The sequence below is a fragment of the Chaetodon auriga genome, chromosome 17, assembly GCF_051107435.1.
Source record: "Chaetodon auriga isolate fChaAug3 chromosome 17, fChaAug3.hap1, whole genome shotgun sequence".
Taxonomy (NCBI): Eukaryota; Metazoa; Chordata; class Actinopteri; order Chaetodontiformes; family Chaetodontidae; genus Chaetodon; species Chaetodon auriga.
The window spans coordinates 21,538,908-21,553,651 of record NC_135090.1 but is presented as its reverse complement, the minus strand read 5'-3'; the positions used below and the strand labels follow the sequence as shown (position 1 = coordinate 21,553,651).

At 44.0% G+C, this 14,744-nt stretch overlaps 2 protein-coding genes across 2 annotated transcripts; both read right to left on the bottom strand.

Moving 5' to 3' along the window:
- Positions 1-1,054: 1,054 nt before the first annotated feature.
- LOC143335154 (triosephosphate isomerase) lies at positions 1,055-4,807 on the bottom strand. The gene is made up of 7 exons (XM_076754357.1): positions 4,548-4,807; positions 3,746-3,869; positions 3,475-3,574; positions 3,111-3,228; positions 2,433-2,518; positions 2,081-2,168; positions 1,055-1,757 (listed from the first exon to the last, which is right to left on the bottom strand). Exons 1-7 carry the CDS (start codon positions 4,657-4,659, stop codon positions 1,639-1,641), a joined length of 747 nt encoding a protein of 248 aa, XP_076610472.1. The 5' UTR covers positions 4,660-4,807; the 3' UTR covers positions 1,055-1,638.
- Positions 4,808-5,835: 1,028 nt separating this feature from the next.
- gnb3b (guanine nucleotide binding protein (G protein), beta polypeptide 3b) lies at positions 5,836-14,495 on the bottom strand. The gene is made up of 9 exons (XM_076754356.1): positions 14,224-14,495; positions 11,239-11,355; positions 10,531-10,676; positions 10,115-10,178; positions 9,174-9,330; positions 8,991-9,057; positions 8,096-8,297; positions 7,562-7,778; positions 5,836-6,947 (listed from the first exon to the last, which is right to left on the bottom strand). The coding sequence occupies exons 2-9, from the start codon at positions 11,305-11,307 to the stop codon at positions 6,841-6,843; spliced, it is 1,029 nt and encodes a 342-aa protein (XP_076610471.1). The 5' UTR covers positions 11,308-11,355; positions 14,224-14,495; the 3' UTR covers positions 5,836-6,840.
- Between the last annotated feature and the right edge of the window lie 249 nt (positions 14,496-14,744).

Genomic DNA, 14,744 nt, shown 5'->3' with positions numbered 1-14,744 from the left:
TCACTTCAGTCTGTTTTCCTGAATTAAATTAAATTATGTTGTGATTATCAGTAAACTCTCTCAGCAGCTGTAATTTTAAATACGTGTGTCGCAAAAACACACAAAAAGTGTGTAGATGTCTGTTCTGAAAAGTGAGTCTGACATGTTTGTTATCTGTGAAAACGTCTGTTTTATAATTTCATTATCATTTTTAATGAAGCCCTAAGCTTCACATCATGAGTGTGAGCACTCACTCGAGTATACTTGAAGTGTAAATAGTAGGTCAACTTAAAGATTTCCAAACTTTAAGTGTACTGAAGTACACAGGAGAAAATCAGGATTCATGAGCACTCAAAACACACTCGTAGTACAAATGTATGATATCGCCAATGAGTTGGTAATAAATTATACTTCAAATGAAGTGAAATTACAGTACACTTTAATTAAGCATGCTAATAGTTTCATAAGTACACTTTATTACTATTAAAATTGTACTTAACTACAATTTATGATACACTTCCAATAAAGTACACTTTTTATAAGTACTTTGAAATACCACATGAAGTATTGCAGAATTCATCATTTCTAATGCATCGAAGTGGAACTTAATGACATCTATTCAAAGTACACTTTTTAAAAGTACGTCAAACATACTCAATTAAGCTTGTACTTGTACTGACTTTTCAGTACTTAAATCACATTTTCAGTACACTAAAGTATACTATGAGTTCTTAAGTATTATTTCTTTCTGCCACTTTATCGGCAGTGATGGAAGAAGTACTCAGATCTTTTACTTGAGTAGAAGTAGTAATACCACAGAATAAAAATACTCTGTTACATGTTAGCATCTTGCATAAATGATGTGCACCAGCACGCCGAGCTGCGTCTGGAACAGAAGCTGTCAAAGATCGGTCACGCTGGTTTTCTTGTCGGCTTCGACGGTCACGCAGGATAAAAGCTGACTCCAGGTCAGCTGGGTCGCGCCAATGTCGGGCTCATGTGGTCTGATCTGATTAAGGTGACAGAAGCCAAAAAAGGTTTGGGATCCAAACAGCCAGTAAACACAACACGAAGCCTCCTTCCACATGTTATTTCTTTATTCATCCAGCTCTTACATTGGTCACATCCTGCTCATTAACGTGCTGCCCAGTCGGCACAGTGCAGGTTTATCCACATGAAGCTTTAGTGCCTATTGGTGACAACTTCACGATAACTGACTCTTCATGTTTGTGCAGTGGAGTGAGAGAGAGCGCATCATTAATACAACATTACAACAGTGAACACACAAAACAACCCGGCAGCATCATATCATTAATAATATCAGAATGACTTATTTCCTCTAATGTTTCCATTTTCCAGATGTTTCCTGACTTCTTGACGCCTCTTAAAGCCTTGCAGTGAACACATATTTCATCCTGCATCACTATGAGAAAACGGTTAAAACAAAGTAGTTTGACTGACAAAAAAGAGTTGAGATGAGAGCAAAACAAAAGGGAAGTGACACTGAACTCTACCGTCCGGAACTGACCTGACTCAACACATATTTTACAGAATAAAACTGTCTGTCTGCGGATCAGTCGGCCCGGTCTGCACACACATGGCGACCATCTAAAGGGAGGGTGCTTTCATTGGTCCACATGGAGCCGCTTCCTGTTTCTGTTACGCACGTGCGTTGATGATGTCGACAAATTCTGGTTTCAAGGATGCTCCGCCCACCAGGAAGCCGTCCACGTCGGCCTGAGACGCCAGCTCCCTGCAGTTAGCGCCCGTTACTGAACCTGGAAGACGGAGAGAGGAAAGAAGGCGGTTATGTGGCAAATGGCGGCGGAGAGGAGCATCTACTGAATGTACTGTGATGTCACAACATGTTCAGATGCCCAGGTGTGCTGCCGGACCGGCTTGGACCTCTGTGCCCTGGGTTCTGCTTGTCAGACTGCATACAGGCTGCTTTTTACAATGTGACTAAAAACTATTTGAAAAATAAAATCGCTGTGACTTCCTGCTTTTAAAAAAAAATCCAGTTGAGGGAGTATAATTACAATATTATCCTAAAAAGATGCTAAAATATATATGAGTCAAGGTGCGACAGCCAATCACTGACCTCCGTAGATGATGCGCACGGAGTCGGCCACGTCATCTGACACGTTGGCCCTGAGCCACGCCCTCAGCTTCTCATGGACCTCCTGAGCCTGGACACACACACACACACACACACACACACACACACACACACACACACACATAAGGAGGGTAATCCTTTGCTTTAGGTAAAAATAACCCGCTGACAGCAGCTGAATGTGCAGCCTACAGGTGTCAGCGCGTCGTGGGTTGTGGTGGCAGCTGGCAGCCAGCTGAGTTTACGCTGGAGAAACTGGATCTGCGGGCGTGTGAAGGCAGAAGCACCCAACACGTAAACGCTGGCGACAGTGAAGAGATGGAGGAGTCAGTGTTACCTGTTCAGGTGTGGCCGTCTTGCCCGTGCCGATGGCCCACACAGGCTCATACGCCAGCACCACTTTGCCCCAGTCCTTCACGTTCTCTGGAAGACAACATCATCTCGCCATCAGACAACCGAGCTGAACTCTTTACAAGCCAGCCTTTATCAAGGTGTTTCCTAAGGTTTACCATCGCAAACGTCCACACTGAGGTAAAACACCTGAAATCACCGAGCAGCTCAGAGGACAAACATCGTAACAAAGCAGCTGAACGTAACGGAGAAGTTCTGATGAGTAAAACATCCTGAAGGCTGAAGATCCATCAGCTGCACGAGGAACAAGACGACGTGTCTCGAGACATTTCTCCAGCAGCAGAGACCACTGACCCATCTGCATTTTAAATGAGCGTGTAGCCTACTTAGAGGCAGAATTAGGCTACATGAGGTGGAGACGTAACCAGGGGAAGATCATCAATAAAATAATGTCTTTTCATCGAGTGTGTCGCTGATGTTTTACGTTTTTCACAGATTATATTTAGGAAAAAAACCAAAGAAGTTTAAACTGAAGAAGAAATAAAAATACTGAAGTTCTTTGGTGAGAAACGTTCGTCAGTGTACAGAAACACCTGTGAAAAACCAGGTAATCAACAAAAGAAAAAAAGGGCAGAAATGTTTCAGTTATTTTTTCTTTGTTCACCTGCAATGACCTGCGTCTGAGCGTAGACGACTTCTTCTGTGGTGCCTCCCTCGCGCTCCTCCAGCTTCTCCCCGATGCAGGCGATCACACCCAGATCGCTCTCCAGAGCGTGAGCCACCTGAGGATCAGCCACAGAGACGCCAAGCATCTCGAATTAAGATCAGAGATATTTGTCTTTCAACGCTGTCATCCAGCAGTGATGTGACCGGCGCCCTCCTCCACAGGCCGCCTCCCAACACCGAAGAGGATCATTATCAGCTGTGATCAACGCAAACGTCTGTGCTTTAACTCGTGGATCGACTCAGACAACACACACACACACACACACACACACACACACACACACACATTCAAAGTGTCTCACCTTCTGACCAATCAGCTCGTCACCTTCCCCAAAGACGTGGCGGCGCTCAGAGTGTCCCAGGATCACCCAGTCTGCCCCGCAGTCCTTTATCATGGCCGGACTGGAGGGAGAGAATGTGTTAAGATGAGATAAGATAAGATAAGATAAGATAAGATAAGATAAAATAAGATAAGATAAGACTTATTAATGCCCCACAGAGGAATTTTGGGTGTTACAGGCAGCAGCAGTGTGAAAAAGAGAGGAGGCGTCCTTTGAAGGACTTCCTGGTCACCTGATCTCCCCTGTAAACGCTCCCTTGGCCACCTTGTAGCAGTTCTGGGCTGCGACCCCGATCCTGGGATCCAGACTGGACCGAGCAAAGTCCAGGTAGATGGAGGGAGCGGCACACACCACCTCTGAAGATTAAGCAGAAGGTCTGTTGTTTTGGTTTGTCGTGACTTTTCTCTTCTTCTTTGCTCTTTTTATTCTTTTCTTCGTCAACCCTCCCAGTGCCACGCTGATGGTCCCGCCCACTGTTTCCCCCAACAGTCAGCTGTCCGTCAATTTAATGTGCATTTGGGTCCTGGACTCAAATGGTTAATTAATTACGGTTACAAGTTCAGGTACCCAGCAGTATATGAAGTAGTTGATGAATACATTAATGCATTATTAATTGTAATCCAACAATATGTTACATATGATTCTGAGTACTTTTACTTTTAGTACATGAAGTATACTGTGATGCTGAAACTTTGAAGATTGCAGGACTTTTACTTCTAAAACAGAGTATTTGTACAGTGTGCCATGGCTTCTTTTACTCAAGTCACAGATCTGAGTACTTTTGGTGTAAAGTGGAAAATAAGACGAGTACTTGAGTAAATGTACTTAGTTACTATCCTCCGCTGAAGACAGAAACGTCAGAGGCCTTTGTGCGACGCATCCTGATCACGTGACTCCCAATGTCACTGCGTCACCTGAGCAGCAGCATCTCCTCACTGACTGGTTCTTTATCGATATCGATCTATCTATCTATCGATCGACTGATCTGTGCAGACCCACAGCGGACCTGCAGGACGCACTCGTGGGTCACTCACCGGTCTGGTCGTGCAGGCTGGCGGTGTTCAGGGTGGTGATCAGCTCCTCCAGACTCTCCTTGTTCCCGTTCATCTTCCAGTTTCCTCCCACGAAGAACCTCCGGAGCGCCATGGCCGGCTGATGGTGGCGGATGCCCGGTGAGGAGAGCTGGTGGTGGGTGTCCGGAGGGTCAGTTCACCTGCAGGACGGCTCCGGCTGGTGTGTACGTCAGGTGCTGTCGGAAATATGAGAACCCAACACCGTCAGGACCTGCCTCTTCTTCTTCTGTGGGTTTATGCCGCTGGTCAAACAGCTTTATGGCGCATTACCGCCACCTGCTGTTCAAACGTGGACAGACAACCTGTTATTTTACATTAGTATTTTATTTTTCTTTTCTTTTATACTTAAAACACGTCACATTATCTGTGAGGGAAATAATACTTCTTACTCCAGTGTGTTTGGATGATGAAGTTACTCTGCAAGATTTTCTATAGAAAACACGATGAGCTTATAAAACATGATGCTTCACAAACATACTGTAATTCTTTAAAGGTACCATCCTGTAAAAGCTATTATCATTATTATTAGTATACATTTCTTACTTTTTTTTTCATTAGTCATCTCTTTTTATTGACAAGAGTTAAACCCAAGATAAAATATTTAACATAACGTGAAATAAACTGAGTAACTGATAAACATGGTCAGATGGATGTTATTCTTTGCCCTCTGCACATACAAATACTTGATTTTATTGTTGATTTTATTCTGTATCCTTTTTTTTATTCTCTTTTTTGTTCTTTTTCTATGTCTTCTTTTATTCTTGCTGTCTGTAACGACTGCACTTCCTCAGCGTGGGATCAAAGTTTTATCTTATCTCTCCTAATGCTAATCTTTCACTAAAACATGAAGCTGCACATTGACATTCGCTGATTCGGGGCTTAACGGTCGAGTTCGCTTTTACATCAAACCTGCTTTTATCTGCTTGATGTTTAGAAATAGAATTCATGTTGAAATTGAAAAATCAACCTTAAATCCTCTTTAAACGTCTCCATACCTGACATGGGAAATACTTGCTTCTGATTGGCTGTCAGGCATCCTTTAAAATGTTGTATCAGGACACCTCAAACAGAGTTTAGGTCAACACTACTATCTGCTAAGATGGACCACACAGCACGACACCATGGCAGCAATACTGATGATCCTCCTGCAGAAATCCCAGAATTCCCGCGTCCACGTTTTGTATAAATTCAGTTGTTTAATGATCATCCCGATCCATCAACACACACAAACACAGACTCCGACATGGTGTTAATGCAGAATTCTATGTTTATTAGAAAGATTTTCAACAAACATTTCGTCTTTTTACAGAGGAACTGCACAAGTGTAAAAGTACTACAAAATGTAGCTGAGCCCAGGGGAGGAAAATAAAGTTTACAGGTCTTTACAGAGTGTTTCACAGGTCAGACCGCCACCCGGCAGCCACCCTCACAGCATCGCCAGCCTCGCTCCACCTCTGAACCTTCACTTCGTCTGGATGCATCATCGGATTTTCACGGCGCAACGGGGAAACAGCAGCCGCCATCTTGGATCAAAGTCTGCTGGTTGTTAGCAGGGGACCCAAGATGGCAGCTCATCACATATACTCCCATTCACATATACTCTGGATATGTGCAGCCCAAGAAAGAAAAAAAAATGAAAGAAAGAAAAAGACACTGTACATCAACTGTCCATCCTAATGTTTTAAACTATAAAATACAAATAAATTTACATATCAATCTTTCTCTAAATAAGTGCAGAGCTCTTTTACAGGTCAAAGATCTCAGTTACAATAAAAATAAATCTGTAAGCCTACAGTCTCACTGTATTTTCAATATTTACGTGTTCTTTCTTTTTTTATTGTCAAAAATCTAAATGTGTTTAATTGACATTCTCAGTAAGCGCTTACCTCCTGCTCGATAATCGTTTGGAATAACGTGCTATGTTTTAGGTTTTTATTTTTCCCAGTGTTTAAATCGTCTCATTAAACTCGTGTACGTACAGCGGGATGCATCGTGGACTCTTTACCTGATGCCATTTATACAACTTGACTCATTCGCAACCTCTCATATTTTGCATACATGAATGAGGAAGAGGCAGAGAGGGAGAGAGAAAGAGAGGAAGGCCTGCGCTCAAACATCGGCTTCAAATATCCTCCAACCTCACTGCTCTCCTCCCTGTCTTCACCCTTCTCCTCCCACTTTCCTCCTCTTCCTCTCCTCCTCCTCCTCCTCCTCCTCCTCTCCCTCTCCAGGGGGTTTCCTCCGCCAGGACGCCTCAGTTCCACAGTTTGAGGAAGCTGTCCCAGGATCCTGTGCAGACACCCATGCCGTCATCTGGGACGCCGGTGCAGCTCACCCTGTTGTCATGGCCGGACAGCACACCTGGAGGAGGAGAGGAGAGAGGAGAGAGGAGAGAGGAGAGAGGAGAGAGGAGGACAGGGCAGGGGGGAGGGGGGAGGAGATGAAAGGAAAGAAAAGAGGGAGAAGTATGAAAAGGAGGGAAAGAAAGGAAAGGAAAAGACAGAAAGAGGAGGAGAGGAAAGAGGAAAAGGAAAGGACATACGAGGAGAGAGGTGATGGGAGAGTGGAGAGGAAAGAAGGAGAGAGGAAAAGAGGGGAAGAGGAGACTTTCAATCACTCGATCATTACTACTGATATCGTGCCGTATTTGTACTGAAACATTAAACAAAACCAAATCAAACTGACATTCGGAGCTCGTTCGCGTCACCTGAGACATTTTATCATCCAACATTTGCGTATTTAAATGTTTTCATTCCTTGAGTTTTTACATGAATATAATTGAAAAAAATGTGTAAACTCAGCTTCTTTCCTTCATGCCATTTATCACTGAAATTCCAGGCTAACTTGTGCTACACATCACTTGTCATGTGACCCTTCTGAGTGTTAATAAAGTTTACTGTAAACGAAAACGGACTTTTAACAGATTTCTTTTTAAGCTTTAAATCTTCAAATGCGAAATAAATAACTCCACTCACCAACTTTCTCTCCCTTCAGTGAGTCCCAGATGTGGCAGTTGAAGTCGTCGTAGCCAGCAAAGATAAGGCGGCCTGAGTTGGACAGAGCCAGAGACGTGACGCCGGCGTTCAGGCTGGTGTCCTGGTAGCCAATCACCTCCTGGTCGGAGCGCAGGTCGTACATCTTGCAGCTGCAGTCGTCGGAGCCCGTGATGACGGCATTTCCGCTCTGGAAGAACTGAGGTGGAAAGAGAGGAAGAAGCGGTTTGTGTTTGTATTTATGTAAATATGTGTGTGTGAAGATGATTTAAGCAGATTGTAAATTAAAAACTGACCCCCAGCCAATCAAAGCAAAGCAAAATAAAGACTGCTCTCCAATAAACTTCAAAACTTGCACATCAGCAATGACAGAAGTTAAAAAAAAGAGGAATATTTGTGCCAATCTGCTGAAAAATCACAAGTTTAACGAATGTGTTCTTCAAATCCTCTCCCGGCTTTAACAAACAGGGATACACGTCGTATTAATTCTGGTGTGTGTGGTGTGATGCTCCTCACAGCGATGGCGTTGATGTCGCTGGTGTGTCCAGAGAAGGTCTGCTTGCAGGTGCCTTCCCTCAGGTCCCACAGCTTAGCCAGAGAGTCACAGGCTCCAGAGATGAAGGTGTTCATGTCGGGGGAGAGAGCCAGGGACATGCAGTCTCCGATGTGGTTGGTGAAGATGATCTTCTGCTTGCCAGTCTCCAGGTCCCACAGACAGCTGGAGAGGAGAGGCAGGAACGAGGATGAGGGCGCGCAAGGAAGAGAGAGGAAGAAAGGATCGGTCCTTATTATGTTTGCATCTTGATTTTTGTGAAAACATAATTGCCAGTTTTGCATCGTTTTTTTCTGTCGTTCACTTTGTATCTTATTCATTTAAGCTTTCATAAAAGCTCCAGCCAGAAGCTTTAATTAAATCTTGTGAGGCTGTTGGCAGATGGATAAAAAATGATTTTTTCATTTAACTCCTGTTAAGACAAGGAAACTGCTGTCCCACAACACAGCATGCAGACAAACTGACGGCTGGATGGAGGTCTGAGGGCTTTGACGGCAACACTCAAAACAACAAAATAAAGTAGCCTCATAAATCCTTTGAAATCCAAATCTTCACAGCTTTCTGTTAAGTTTGACTTTTTCGAAATCAGCATTTGTCTTCCAGTTTTGCCCATCTGAAAACCATATTTTAGGGTTTCAGGTTATTTAGCCTCACCGTGGAGCTCAGGATTGGTTGCATTTTAACAAACGTGTAGGAAAAACAGCTGCTTTGTCAGCAAATAGCCACAGCCCGTGGAGCTGCTTTAAAAATGTGATTGCTCTCCCTAAACGTGACGTTTTGCAGATGTCTCCAGTGGCATCGGACTCCACTTTGATAACCATGTACAGGAGCGGAAGGCAAAATCCATCATGAACTCACCAGGTGGTGTCACCTGAGGCTGTCAGGATCTCGGTGTCGCTAAGGAAACGGCAGCAAGACAGGTAACCTGGGCGGGACAGAGAGAAACAGTTTCGTCAGAATCAGCTCATTTCTTTTTCTGCTTTCATGTGACATGAACGTGATGTTGAGGATCGTTTCGGGCGGCGACAGCGTCATCCTCACCTGTGTGTGCGTCCAGCTCCCTGAGGGTCTTGGGGCTGGCAGCCTTGATGTTGTACACTGTGCACATGTTATCCAGACCACCGCTGGCCACCAGGTTACCAGAGGGGGCGAAAGCGACGCTCATCACCCAAGCTGACTTTAGTGGGACAGCAACCAACTGCGAAGCAGAAATTTAGTGATTGACTTAAAACCTCCTGTAGATATCAGGGTATAACCTGCATGTGCTGTTTGAAACCAGTGTTTACTGGCTGCACATACTGGTCACTGATATTTTCTGTCAGCACTCAAAATCTGTAAATTTGAACTTTTTGCAGCCGGAATTTAAAATCCATCAAATCTTTCCACCACGATTTCATTGCTGACAAGGTGGAAACAGAAGTTAAACCATCACTGAATACTTAACTCACCACTGAAATCCAGCCTAATCTAATTATCCAAGGATTAGAAGCTCCCACAGGAAGGTTAAACTGGCCCAACCAATCACAGTTCAACTAGTTCAAGGAAAATTTCTTGCAGGTTATTCTGTTTCTCAGCTGCATCGTGCCAGGAGCAAACATTGCCTCACCGGTATTTGACAGATAATAATACGAGATAAATTATGGAATCAGTGTAAGCCTGCCAGCGGTCCAAACACACGTCTGTGAGCCTCACACTGCAAACAGAATGTCTGGTTTAGGACCATTCAATCAAAACAGACACTTAAATAAATGAGCCTGCATTTTAAGATAAAGACCCAAACACATCTAACAAGACTATGACTGAGCACACACAGATTAACTGAAGCTATTTGAGATCAAGCACCTCTGCAAGCACAGCAGAACAGCTGAAGATCTTCTCAACGCAGCAGCATTCTGTACAATAAACAAACCCTCGATATACAGTAAAACTGGAGGACGTTTGTCCTCTTCGTCTCCTTTTATATGCCGTATGACTAAGCTTACCTTGTTCCCTGTGAAGGTGTCCCAGATGAGAAGCTTGCCATCCTGTGATGCACTGACCATCTGCCTGTGAGAGAGACGACAGATCTCCATTATATTTTAAAGCAAACACTAAAGTAAAACGCTGAAATCCAACATTTTCCACAAGATGTGACAAAGAGGTCCAACAACAGTCAAACTTCCACATGTAGAGAAGCCATTAGCCATTAGCCTCTTAGCTTGACCTCCCAGCAACCTGAATGCCTTTAATCCTCCCTGTGAGGAAGCTAATGTGCACCCAGATAACTGGCTCCTGTTTAGGTCAGAAAACCTAAAATCTTCTCCTTGTCTCTTCCCACTGCTGCTGCACTGAACCATTGAGATAACTGTATCACAGGCTGTTTGACATGTCGCAGCAGGGAAAGCACAGGTGTCCTCACCTGGAGTCAGCTGACCAGTGCATGGCATAGATTTTAGCCAGGTGACCCTTGAGTGTCTTCCTGAGCTTCAGCTGGACCCTGCCCACCGAGGCCACTCCCCCTGCTGCTCCTGACATGCTGCTGTCATTCACAGCCTTACGGGCCGCCTGGTGGCCACACAGAGGATTACATGTTGGGGAGAAAGAAGAACAGTCAGGTATGTAAGGCTCAGGTTTGATCTTTTCACCTGTGTTCAGGTGACCCTGGAAAACAGATTTGCAGATGCTGCACTCATTTGAAGGCATGAGGATAACTGATACTTCTAAGTATTAGTATTACTATTGTTAATAACAGCACTAACAGTAACAGTAGCAGTAGAAATCGTATTAGCAACAGTAGACAGTAATAGTGTATGGTGTTACCAAGATTTACCTGTTGTGACTGTCTAAGGAAAACTATGTATCTCCAATTTTTCCTGTAAACTGAACTATTGATCTATTCCGTCATTGTTATCCTGTGAAAATCATGTATCTCCAGTTTTGAGTGATGTTGAATTTTTCAAGTAAACTAAAAGATGAACTATTTCTGTACAGTTTGAGAAACTTCTTAGGCTAAATAAACATTTTTAAGAAGGACTGGATCATCTGACAGTGTGTAACAGATGGTTTTGGGGCCTCGTGAAGCTCCCACATATTTTAAAAAGTACCGTATTTTTCATGAAGCGCTCACCTCAATCTGTGCACGGAGGCCATCGCACTCCTTTTTCAGTGCATCCATTTCAGCTTTCTCAGCTGCCATGGCGTCGGTTGCAAGGGGATGTTACTGACGGAAGAGGAAACTGTCACTCTGAGACAGGAGAGAGAGAAGAAGAGAGGACGGGGACGAAGAGGAAAAACACAAAACAGGTCAGTCTTGATGTTGAGGAGAAGAATAAAAAAGACGATTTAGACTTAAACTGTGTTGATTTTGTAGTATCGACAGGTCTTCTGGTGAATGACGTGGCTCCAGTTTGGATGTAAGACCTCTGCTGTTAAAATCCTCATGTTGCCAGCTTGACCCTGCAGGACATTACAGCACAGGTACACACCGATCCACTGACCCGGCTGTGCATCACTCAGTGACCCTGATACCTTGATCTGGAGCACTTGGGTTGCTGTTACACCATCAAGTCTAGAGCAAAGATTAGACACATACCTGACAGGTTTAATCCCTGCCTAAACCAAAGTTGTAATTCTGTTACCTCTCACACTGCTCTAACTGAGATGTGCAAGGTGTGAAGGAAGGGAGAGATGACAGGAAGGACAAAGTGAGGGAAAGATAATGAACGTGGTAAGAACAGGAAATAAGATTTGAAGTAGAAATATGATTGGAAAGAGAAGGAAAGAACACATTTTATAAAGGAAACAAGCTAAAGGAAAGGACAGAGGAGAGGAGAGAGGTATGAACAAGGAAGGAAGGAAGGAAGTGAAGAAGGAAACTAAAATCTAATTTAGACTTTTCTTGAGGTATAAACACATCACACCCTGGAGTGTATCGGTACATTTATTCATGAGCTTTAATGTTCACTATAAACCCGAATAACAAGCCTCCTCTTTCACTTTGATGAACTGACCCACTTTAAGTCGTTTCATTCAAGCTGTTGCATCACAATTTTCCCCTGAAGGAATTTCTGACCAGCTAAGATATTTTGACGTGTGGTGCTTTGACGTTAGTTTCTCATCTTGGGAGAAACACCAGCTCTGTAAAGCACATTTGACCATCATTTTTCAGATGAAATTCAACTTTGCTGATCGGTTTCTAGGCACTTCCTCATTAACTACCATCAGCTTTGTAAAATCAATTTGAGTGGCCTTGTTAGCTTGAACCCACACAAACGTGCATGAACTTCGACAACTACACTGAAGTCTGCACTCACAAACACCACAGTCAAAGAAAGAGTGAAGGCTGTTTCAGGTATTTCATGTAATAGATGTCTTAAATGTCCCCACTGTTGTCTCTAACTGACATGTTCCTTTACTTCAACATAATTTTCATGTCCCAGAAGCCCTGCGTGCAGGAGCTCACTGTATGCACTAATGCTCTGTAATAGGATACTGACATCTGACTAATTTAACACCAGCTACCTCTGCACATGATTCTGCTCACTGGAAACACCAAAACCCTGCTCCTCCGCAAATGGGGAAGAAATAATCATTAATGCTGAATAGGAAAATTCAAAGTGTCATTCAATACTGCAGGATATTTAGGCAATAAAAAGACACTCTGAAAGGTCGTTAAGCAATGCATCATTGGCAAAATGCATGACTGAATTCTGTGTTTTACAGAGAATTGACAAGGAACTTCAACCTCTATTTGTCAAGCAAAAATGCTGAATACTGGTTGCAGCTTATCGAATATAAGCTTTTCTCTGTTTTATGTAAAATTTATAATTCAGACATTTGAATTTTACAGATTTAAAATGTTCAGTGGGCAGAACAAGCAATTTTAAGTTGTCAGCTTGACAAATTGTGAAGGGCATTCTCTATTTGTTTTGCTATTTTCTGACATTTCAGAGGCTAAATACATCATCGATGAATGGAAAATGAGTCAAAAATTAACTGAGAATGGAAAGTTGCATCCCTGCATGTGTGTCTTGTGCAATAAGGTCTAAAGATCCATTAACAGGTGCGAGGTGAAGGTTCAGGAGGCGGCCTGGGTGCAGCACAGGTAGCGGCCCGAACCTCTGACAGGATCCAGGATGGAGGGTGGAGAGTATGGGAAGGGCAGCCGTGGCGGCGGCGGCGTTGGTGGGGGGTTGCTACAGGGCTTTAAATCCAGGACAGGAGATCTTAAGGGAAGCTTTACTGGTCAAATCTCCTGTCATCCGATTACTGACTGCTCTTTACCTCAGGATCAGAGAGAGGGAGGGTGGGAGATGTGGTGGTCTGTTACAGTCAAACATCAACAGCTCCTCCTCTATCGTCCTGCTCTCTCATTTGACAGAAGTGACAGAAACGTATCGCTCTCAAGTGATTTTCTAGAGCTAAAAACAATCAGAATACCAAAAACGCTTGAAATCAGTAAGCAACAAAACCTTGTTTGCAACAGCAGCCCCAGCAGCACCAACGCTGCAGCATAGAAATGTGCAGACAAAGTGAGCAGGATGAGGTCTGTGCTTGTGTCAGGCTGCAGCTTACTGCCGGCACACCTGAGGCACCAATCCTCTTTGGCAGCTTCCCGGCAATCCAAAGATCACCTTCGAAGGGTTTAAGGAATCATTACACTGGATGCAATCTCACGCGGGACTCATAAATTATGCTATGACTCGTAAGAAATAAGTGTTTCAAGATGCCTTTAAAAAAATACTGGGATCCAGTGGAGTGAAGTTGTCTTCTTGCATGAAAAATGGTCCCTGAATTTTATGAAGCACTCTGGAGTGAAGACTGGAGGAAAGCTTAGCTCCTCCAAAATCACTGGAAATACAGACAAACTGCAGCTGAAGCCACATTTCATGCCTCGCTGGTAGCCATGTGCAGAAAATCCCCCGTTTCTTACGTTGCACATGGAGGGAAGTCTCCAGTCTCCAAAAGCAAAAATCCACTTTCTTCCTTTAAAATCTCACCAAGTAAGATGCTGCAGCTTCACAGCATTTCACGGCAGCTCCAAGTGTTCGCCGACAGCAGAGGAAGCCCCAGGAGAGAGCCCATCTACAGAGGCATAAAAGAAGAAACTCACCTTTTCCACACACAGCGTGGTCCCTTCTCTTCTTCTGCACCGGTGCAGCTCCTGGTCCCAGACGCCTCCGGCTCTGCGTTCCCCTTTGAGCTCGTTTAGATCCCACAATCCCAGGGTGCACAACCTGCAAGCTGGCTCCTCCGACACTCTACCCCGGCAGACTGCTAGCAGCTTACTTGTGAAAAACTCTCTCTTTCTCTCTCCCTTCCTCCACAGTGAAGAACAGATGAGGATTGGAGGGGATGAAGGAGATAAGGGATGAAGGGATAAAGCTCAAAGATGGAAATAGAGAGGGAAGGAGAAGGAGAGAGAGAGAGAGACAGGGAGAGGGAGCATGGCGAGAGGAGGCACGTAAACCGATTGGGGGGAGAAAATCAGGTTATGAGGTCAAAAGACAAGCAGGTGAAGAAATGAAAGAGGAAGACAGGAAGAGAAAGGGAACAGGTGGGGATGAAATGTGAGAATATGAGAGGAGGAAAAAAGATGGTGGAGGTTTTTAAGGACATCACACTTGTTGCACA

Coding starts and splice junctions, on each gene's coding strand:
- LOC143335154 (XM_076754357.1), bottom strand. CDS start 4,659: ATGGCGCTCCGGAGGTTCTTCGTGGGAGGAAACTGGAAGATGAACGGG. Junction 3,229..3,474: donor ACGAGCTGATTGGTCAGAAG/GTGAGACACTTT, acceptor GCTGATCCTCAG/GTGGCTCACGCTCTGGAGAG. Junction 2,519..3,110: donor TCAGACGCAGGTCATTGCAG/GTGAACAAAGAA, acceptor GTTGTCTTCCAG/AGAACGTGAAGGACTGGGGC.
- gnb3b (XM_076754356.1), bottom strand. CDS start 11,307: ATGGCAGCTGAGAAAGCTGAAATGGATGCACTGAAAAAGGAGTGCGAT. Junction 10,677..11,238: donor GCCTCCGTGCACAGATTGAG/GTGAGCGCTTCA, acceptor TGTGGCCACCAG/GCGGCCCGTAAGGCTGTGAA. Junction 9,058..9,173: donor GGAGCTGGACGCACACACAG/GTGAGGATGACG, acceptor TGTCCCGCCCAG/GTTACCTGTCTTGCTGCCGT.